At 43.3% G+C, this 9,707-nt stretch overlaps 1 protein-coding gene across 1 annotated transcript in view; it reads left to right on the top strand.

The window, feature by feature from the left end:
- The window catches only part of ubxn2a (UBX domain protein 2A), an 8,936-nt gene extending 1,922 nt beyond the window's left edge, over window positions 1–7,014 (top strand). The window contains exons 3-7 of the mRNA XM_083934346.1: window positions 125–227; window positions 1,308–1,417; window positions 3,951–4,088; window positions 4,760–4,921; window positions 5,643–7,014. Of these exons, the coding sequence (XP_083790472.1) occupies window positions 125–227; window positions 1,308–1,417; window positions 3,951–4,088; window positions 4,760–4,921; window positions 5,643–5,826 (697 nt within the window). The 3' untranslated portion in view covers window positions 5,827–7,014. The remainder of the gene's footprint in view (window positions 1–124; window positions 228–1,307; window positions 1,418–3,950; window positions 4,089–4,759; window positions 4,922–5,642) is intronic.
- Window positions 7,015–9,707: the final 2,693 nt, after the last annotated feature.

The raw sequence follows: 9,707 nt of genomic DNA on the forward strand, positions 1-9,707 counted from the left end.
CACACTCAACATAAGTTGTGGGGGAAGTTTTGTGTTTTTACAATAAAACCTGTGACTGCAGGCTGAATTCAATAAGACTCAATGGCTGAATTATACATGTGCCTGTCTCTTCATGTGTTGCCAGTGAAGAAAATGAAGAGGAGGCGCCAATGAGGCGTAGTTTCTCAGTGGAAGACCTCCTCGGTGAGGTGGAGAAGATCTGTTACGATGCCTCGGGGACGTCAAAGGTCAGAAACAAGTTCACAGCACTAAACCTTCAGGGCTGTATGTGTGCACATTTGCATTCTGCGGTGGACGAAGGGAATCTCGATTATGTCCACAGGAATATTTTGAGATCGTCGTTTCATGTAATTATCTTTGAACAAACACACTTGAGACTTCCAGCCTGAAAACGAATGATTAATTAAGTAAAACATCCATTATGCTATCACATTATGTGGATTCCACATACTGTGATAGCATATTTAATTAAATAACATGTGTATTTGATAAATAAAAAATGAGCAGCAAGGAAAAAACATTTTTTTTTTTTTTAAATCAGGGACTAATCTACAGTGACTCCTCAGCTTCATACGCTCACTAACCCCAATCATGTCAGGGCGCACTCACACTGTCCATCCGTGCCGTGCCCCGGGCTTTAGGGTACTTGTCCCCCCTCCCTCTCCCCCCGCGGGCCAGGCCCATTTGTACTCACACTACCTGGGCCTTCTTGCTGCTTATACGTCATCACGCCGTAACACGTCACACGCATTGATGACGTCATGGCGATGCGTGGCTTTGTTTCCAGATCTTTCCATAGACCTCGGAGTTTTTGTGCGTCTTGTCGACTGTTTTTGAATCTTTTCATCGACCAAATCTGCAGTAAACACTCCACCTCCGCATCACGCCAACGTGAACCTTTCACCGCCATTGTTGTTGTTGTTAAATGTCCGCGCATGGTCCGTCCTTCTTTTTTCTATGTCCGGAACAGGCGCACATACAATGACATCAGAGCCACCGTAGGCCTCGTGCTCGTGCTCGTACAAGTGCGCACGCTCGTGCTTGTACATGTGCAAACGCGCTCTACAAAAGCCCATCTCTCTCAAACGGGCCGTGGATGGCAAGTTGGCCGCAGTTAAGCGCGGTGCAGTTGCACTCACACTGGTCAAACGAACTAGGCTTTACCCGTAAAACCTGTTTTACGGTACGGAAGGACAGTGTGAGTGCGCCCTTAACATCTTTGTGTGAGGGCAGGAGTTCAGCACATGCAGGAAGGGACCACTGTGTCTCAGGCGGATCAGGGCTCATTTATGGTGCCTTGGTTCCAGGTGGAGATGGTGGTGAGGCTGTGGAAGGACGGCTTCACCGTAAACGACGAGGAGTTTCGCAGCTACTCCATACCAAAGAATCAAGACTTCCTTGATGCCATCAAAAGAGGGTGAGTGAAAGTGGTCAAGCCAGAATTTGACAGCTATGATAAGTAAGATTTTACAACCTTAAAGCACAAAGGGGCCGTAAGCTCTGATACAGTTGTAGATTAATATTGGTGCCTTTACTACTTCAACAAGTTCTAACATTTCTGGCTTTTAATAATTCACCTTCTGGCCTATTCTTTGTGCCTGAAGCGGCCTGTTCCTCTCACATAGCAGTGGTTAAAGATGGAGAGCAGTGGCATGCCATGGATATTGCAATACATATTAATCTTCAGCCGACCAAAAGCAAATAACAAAGCTGGGGTATTATTATTACTCTCTTTTATCGGGGTATTCTGCTTATGTTCTGGGCTGTGAAAAATTGAGCGAGTGTGTCCGTGACCAACTACTGTAATCTGTATTAATGATACAATTATTATTAATACAATGTCTAAAGTCCATTTTAAAAAGGTTAAATACAACCCTTTAATTGTAGTATAGTCCAGTATAAAACAGAATTACAGAAAACTCCAGAAATAACAAATAACGTTGAGCCTTTCTTGCTCTCTCTCTCTTTTCTCTCTCTCTTATTTTAAAAAGAATACAGAAGTATTGTGTTGTTTAAAGGGCAGCAACATAACTAATTCACCAAAGCCAGTGTCTGACCTGAAAACTCCATCAGGTAGGGAGAATAAAATCTCCATCAGGTAGGGAGAAAGACATCTCCATCAGGTAGAGAGAATAAAATCTCCATCAGGTAGAGAGAATAAAATCTCCATCAGGTAGAGAGAATAAAATCTCCATCAGGTAGGGAGAATAAAACCTCCATCAGGTAGGGAGAATGACATCTCCATCAGGTAGGGAGAATGACATCTCCATCAGGTAGGGAGAATAAAACCTCCATCAGGTAGGGAGAATGACATCTCCATCAGGTAGGGAGAATGACATCTCCATCATGTAGGGAGAATGACATCTCCATCAGGTAGGGAGAAAGACATCTCCATCAGGTAGGGAGAAAGACAACTCCATCAGGTAGGGAGAATGACATCTCCATCAGGTAGGGAGAATGACATCTCCATCAGGTAGGGAGAAAGACATCTCCATCAGGTAGGGAGAATAAAACCTCCATCAGGTAGGGAGAATGGCATCTCCATCAGGTAGGGAGAATAAAACCTCCATCAGGTAGGGAGAATGGCATCTCCATCAGGTAGGGAGAAAGACATCTCCATCAGGTAGGGAGAATAAAACCTCCATCAGGTAGGGAGAATAAAACCTCCATCAGGTAGGGAGAATGACATCTTCATCAGGTAGGGAGAATGGCATCTCCATCAGGTAGGGAGAATAAAGTCTCCATCAGGTAGGGAGAATGGCATCTCCATCAGGTAGGGAGAATGTTTGCAAAGCCAAGTCAGGTGATGAATGATGACTCCTATAGATTGACACAGGCCTCTGTGGTTGTTTGTTTTTCTCCAGGAGAGGTTTTTCTGGATAATGACCAATTTTCACTTAAGCTAAAAATGGTGGTTTACTTTTTTCTTAAAGAAAAACAACAAACAAATGCAGACAAACCTGCATCAAAGTCTCGTTAGCGGTTCTTCTTTCAGCCTCAAAGTAAAAGACAGAGGCAGCCTGAACAGCAGGAGATCTGTTCTTAGATCCTCAAAGTGAAACAGGATACCTGAGTTCCTTCTGCAATCAACAAATCCTCTGGAAAGCATCAAATTACCTCTGTTGCCATCAGGGCGTTGTTATGTTTTACCTGCTTGTTAAAGTAAACACTAAGGCTGGGTGATGAGACTTTATATATATCGTCGCATTGTTCTGTCGCATTGTTTGGACGCCACTTTCCGTTCTGATCCTTATAAATCGTGTTAATTTGGCACTAAAGTTCTTAATAAAATGAGAGAATACTCAGGACTTTTCATTTGTCAAGTATTAAATTCACACGGTAGTATACAAAAAGAGGCTTTACCGTGTAGTTATATTATACAGACCATTTATTTATTAAATTACCAAAAACATGCTATTTCGTGCTACATATCATTATAGATATCATCATGTAACAGGTTTCCAAGAGATGATATTCCCTATATCAGGATAGGAGATTTTGGACTTTAGACTTTTTAAATGATCCATAGTTACTGTTTTTATTGTTGGGAATCTTTATCTGATCTTTTATTGTGTTATCAAGTTTATTTAGCAACATTGTTTATAGTTTTTATTTCACATTTTAGCTCTCTGGTGTATTTGTTTGTATCTCACTGTGTTTCTCTTCAAGCTGCTTGCTACTAATTTCCCCCAGTGAGAACTTGAAAGTAGATTCTGACTTTGAATGAACCTCCTATGATATAGACAGCTGAACCCTGTGTGTAGCTCAAATGCAACATAATGTCCGTCCTTGGTTCAACCTTGGTCAAACCACATCAGTCCCTAAAGGGAAATTAGCAGTAAAGCTGTCCACAACCAGGCGACATAGGATAGATAAAACATTATGTTCATTAGCGCTCATTTGTCATATTGATTGATCTGACGAGACTTTTTATTTTTTATCTGTCCCAGGGAGCTTCCGCCGGAGTGGGAGAGCAGAGCAGAGGAGGAGGAGCTGGAGATCAGCGTGGAAGATCTGACGGAGGAAAATTATGTTCCCAGGAAAAAAGCCTTTCACCCTTTCAGCGGCCGAGGATACCGACTTGGCAGGTTAGAGTCGCGATTGCTGCTGTGATACAATTGCCAAGTGAAACATTTTACAGCATTAAATGATTTGACCTTTTAAAAAACAAGTCTTTATCTCATCTTGAACCTCTTATCCGGGGTCAGGTCTCAGGGGCAGCAGCTTTAGCAGGGGACCCCAAACTTCCCTTTCCCGGGCCACATTAACCAGCTCTAACTGGGGGATCCTGAGGCGTTCCCAGGCCAGTGTGGAGATATAATCTCTCCACCTGGTCCTGGGTCTTCCCCGAGGTCTCCTCCCAGCTGGACGTGCCTGGAACACCTCCCTAGGGAGGCGCCCAGGGGGCATCCTTACCAGATGTCCGAACTTCCTCAACTGGCTCCTATCGACGCAATAATTACGCTAATAATTATTTAGCATATTAATATTGCAGTGTCAAGTAGTACTAGAATACTATACTACTTTATACCACTAGGTGTCCTTCTAGACCACAAGCAAATCTGAGCAAACAGACCTGGTGAAATCAGAGCTCCAACATTTTCATCTCTGTATGAATACTAAATTTTCCAGTGCATCCAAAAAATTATTTAGTGCGATATTTTGTCTGCCTTTTATCAATCACAAAACTGTGCAATGCATACACTGTATGAACTTTTAAACTTTTCCTAATCTGCTATTTATTCCTGTCCATTCCCAGTGTTGCACCCAGAGTAGTGGCCAGGTCACCATCTGTGCACGAGGATGGAGAATCTCCTCCTATTCCCATGGTAACACTAGACCACACCCTTCCCGTAACCTCCCTGCAGATCTGGTTGGCTGACGGCAGGAGATTGGTGCAGAGGTTCAACCTATCGCATCGGTGTGTATCACAAAGTCAAGGCCACAAAAAAAAAACGCATCTCTATACATCGCCGCTTGACATCATCAAACGATGTGTACACATTAAAGACAGGCTAAGTATCCTGCGTAAGAAATATCCTGACACTTTCTATCTGTAAGTCCCCTAATCGCAAGCATCGCAGGAAAGAAGTACTTCAAGGGATGACATAAGATTTTTGTTTGTACTAGCTTAGGAGGTGGTGAGGGGGCCTGTTTGAGGATTACGTAATGCTTTGTTCTAGTCTGCTGGAGTTGAAGGCATGGTGCATGTTATATCCTCTGCCACGGTGCATGGGGCTGCACAAAACATAATCTGAGATGTAGCAAAGGAGTGGATCTATAAAATCCCCAGAGAGGGGATTGCGTAACTCAGATGCAGCATTTATATAACAGGGTTAGTAGCTAAAGGATAGGGAGGGCTGAACCCCTCCAACCTTCAGCTATAGTCTCAGTGTGGGAAGAGTGGAGCGGCCATGAAATCACTTGTATATGCTGGGCCCTGATTAATAATGGATGCTGCTACTAGTATAGTACTTCACAGAGACATCATGTGTCATAAGAGAGAGTAGAGTATTTAGGTGGTCATGCTTTGCTGTTGAGAGGGGACATGCATTAGGATTAATTTGGCTTTTTTTTACTATGTTTTTTTTTAAACTTTCTGTCCCGATCTTTCTTTAGTTCTGTCGCTTTTTCTTCTCTAGAATCACAGATGTTCAAGATTTCGTGGCGCGCTGCCAGAGGAGCTGCCCACCTTTCGTCCTGACGACATCAGTTCCCTTCCGGCAACTCGACGACGAAGAATTGAGTCTAGAAGAGGCCGATTTAGCCAACGCCGTCATCGTTCAGAGACCCCTGAACACACAGGCCGCTTTTGGACACTCCTGACTAAAAGGGCCCCCGTAATGCACACTACTTACCCCTTCACAGCAACAATTCCTCCAACCCATATGACCACATAAGTCGTTTGTTCCTACCCTCTAATAGGACCCACACACTCCTAAATTAGCAGGAACAGGAAGTCGACACTTCCTCATACCTAAACAACAGTCACAGTTTTTTAAGATCAGATTAGATGAGATTGGTTAAATTTAGGCAACAAAACCACTGGGTTAGTTTAGGAAACGATTGTTGTTTCAGTCGTTAAGATAAGCAAGTTTCTTACGTAACTTCCGTACGTATTTGACGTTTATCGTGACTCGACTGTCACGTTAAGTCAACTTGGAATTTTGGTTCACTCGGGACATGCACAGTGGTCTCCTGGGTGAAAGTCCTGCTTCTTTGACCCATTTATCCAGCACCTCAATATGTGGACTTTGGCACTCTTTATACTACGTCCTCTGACCTTCTCCTTTGCTTCAATCATAATTACTACGGCCACTAGAGGTCGCCAAAACCATAAACGTGAATATGGGTATAATAAGCTACTTGTACAAACGACTTATGGGGTTAATTTGGGGGGGAAGAGGACAGTCTCCTTCACTGCATCCCTGACTGCATTATTCAGTAACTTATTATTATCGTTATTCTGCAGTTTGTGCTGCATTTCATGATTGTTATATGTTAATCTCCGTGTGGGATTATTAACAGCCTAATGGAGATATTGTCACTTCTCTTGTCAATGCTTACTTTGTCTCCTTCCTCTGGAGGAGAGTTTTTACCTGCCAACAGATCTCCCAAAAAAACCCAAACCCCACAAAGGCAAACCAATTGTGTCGCCGTCGCAGATGGTCAACCATGTGTGTCCATCTGTTGGTCCCCCACATGTAAAGCTCCCTTCTTCCCACACACACACACACACACACACACACATGCACAAAACCACCACCAGCACCACCACCAACCAACTCGCTAAAGTCTTCCCAAACTGTGATCACCAGTTTTTTCTGCACTATTTACAGTAGAAAGAAATAAGAGGCAGATATGTTCACGAGTATCTCCAAGTTTACAATTATATTTAACTGACATATGATGTTTTTACATATTACAACTATTAAGAAAAAGTAAAGATGGCAGCTTGTTATTTATGCGGTCTGACTGTTGAGGTCTATTGATTGTTTTGCCATTTCTTTAACATTTCCCTTTGTTCTTGGGCGGAGGGGGGGGGGGGGGATTTAACTCAGAATGTACAATGTATTGTTTTATTTGACTGCATCCTTTTAAGCTATTTCACATATCAAGATACAATAAAAATCCTCCTCAAAGTTCTGCGTATTTATTTATTTATTTATTTTTGGATGTAAGGCAAATTCAAGTGAAGCGCTTTGAGGATTCACGTTCCTTCTACTTTCCAGGTGTGAAGGCTGCTGACATACACATTTGATAATGGAGGCACCCATTAGTTTCCAGTGATTATCACCGTGATTATGACCTGAGACCAGGCAGTCCCGTTGTAATGCAACATCTGTGCCGTCATTACAGATTTAAATGGGGATTTAGATTAAGGAGGCAGGGAGGAGCTACTGATGTCAAGTCAGAATTGCAGCAATGATGAGTTCACAGTGTTGACAGTAAGAGACATAGTATGTAAAGCATGCATCTGATGGTATTAAGTGTAACTACGGTGATCACTGTGAGTAATGGTGGTCTTTCTGTTGTAGAAATCAGTTGCTTGGGGTGGCCCACGGCTGAGTGGTTAAAGCAGTCGCCCTTGTAAAGAGGCTGAAGGTCCTCGAGGCAGCGGCTGCGGTTTTGACTCCGACCTGCGGCCCTTTGCTGCATGTCTCCCCCTCTCTCTCTCGCTCACCCCATTTCCTGTCTGTCATATCTAATAAAAGGCTTGAAAACTGCCCCCCCTAAAAAAAAAATCTTTAGGAATCAGTTGCTTTACAGTAAAACTACAGTATTCATAAAAATCTCTTTCAGACGGGGTTGAGTAAAGTTGAATCATTGCTTTTCTTCTTGAATGAGGCAGTTTTATGTTGCTCGGCATGTGTAAGGACATGCATGCGCTTTTACGAGAGTGTGTGCTGGCTTCTCTGTCTCTAAGCTTTCTGCCTGGCCTCAGGAAGGAGGCGAACACCATTATCCATCTTCAATATTTAAAGCCATGGGAGGGAGGGATGTGCGGAAGAGAAGAGGGTTTGTATTTGGCTGAGGAAGAGGAGATGACAGCCTCAGGATGGTCAAGGTCACGGGAAGAAATGTGTTGAAAACGATAATCCCTGCAGAAGAATGACTTTTCTATAAAGCCACATTTTTTGTGATTATGTTTTTGGATTCTTACCTGAACGCGGGCCGGTTGACAGCCAGAGGGGCTCCGGCTAAAGAGTAAAAGAGAGCACATTTCCTTTCTACTCCATATTTAATAAGGCTAAGCATGCAGGGAATTACTTTACCTTTAACTCCCACATTTCCTTTCAGAATGACCCTTTTACTCGGGCAGCAGTCAACCTTTCATTTTGCACATTCCTCTTCACGCATTATCGGAAACATACCTGTTCTAATGCAGGTCACATGTCTGACTTTTCTGCAGCGGTATCCTTTTCGTTGTGAATAATGTGGTTTCGGTCGAGGGGTTTGCATGCTTGGAATTTATGGAGAGGACTGGGTTCACCAGCCGAGGTCTCCATTACATGTTTGTTGTCATACTCTGAGGAGAGGCTTACTGTGCAGAGGAAGCCTCACTAAAGCAGCTGCTCATGGAAGTACTTTGTGGGGAAAATGAAAGGCACTCAATATATTGTAAGTCAAAGACCTATAAAAATTTTATCTGATATATAACCTACCATTTTCTCCTTTCTGGCATCTTATGCGAGTTCTGGGTCTCTACGATGATGATGATAAAAGAGAGACAGCAATGGCGGCTCCTAAAAAGGTTAGCTTAGATGCAGCAATAGCAACGTTTTATCAAAACTGGAAAGTTTTTCTTTATTGAGAGAAGAGAATGGCACTGAAGGCTTTTCTCTAGAGAAGATATGGTTTCTCTCTTCCCCTGACTGACTTCAGCGAGAGTTTGATAGACAGATGGGTCGTCCGATCAACTGCCAGGTATGTTTTGAATGCCCCTGACCTTTCCCAAACAGTTTCTAATGACACCTTCTTAGATGGTTCTACGTAACAAACCACCTGACGAATCAGGTCACAACTTTATAATAGTGCAAACTTAAATCACTGGATTGTCCTTTTCAGTAGGCCTGCAAAACACACACACACACACACACACACACACACACACACACACACACACACACACACACACACACACACACACACACACAGTACAAACTGGCTTCACTTACTACAAACTATTTTGAAGTGGGATTGAACTGTAGGCTACACTATAATAATGATGATGATTAGGCTGTATGTGGTGGCGGTGGTGATGATTATTATGCTGCTACTACTACTGAGTATGATGATGATGATGATGATGATGAGGAGGAGGAGGAGGAGGACGCATTTCTTGTTGAGTTCTTTTCACACACACACACCTCTCCGGCTCAGGTAATTCTGCGTGATGTAAATGTAACCAAACTGCATTTCAGTCCTGCTTGCAACACAACACTTCATTAGAAATTACATTCACAACTGGAATGTTATGCACGCAGGGACAACAACGACACACCAATAAAGGATTCATATGAGCGGTGTCACGCGTCACCCCCCCCCCCCCCCTCCCCTTGTGGCCCAATCCTTGAAAAACACGTGCCCCCATGAGCCAAAATGCATGCTTAACTGCCCTCTTCAGTGGCGAGGATGCGCTATGTGCCCTTTTTTTTCCCCTTTTTGCCCTTGCCCTTCAAAAAGTCTGTGCACGCCACTGCATA

Source organism: Echiichthys vipera (genome assembly GCF_963691815.1).
Source record: "Echiichthys vipera genome assembly, chromosome: 19".
In the NCBI taxonomy this organism is placed as follows: Eukaryota; Metazoa; Chordata; class Actinopteri; order Perciformes; family Trachinidae; genus Echiichthys; species Echiichthys vipera.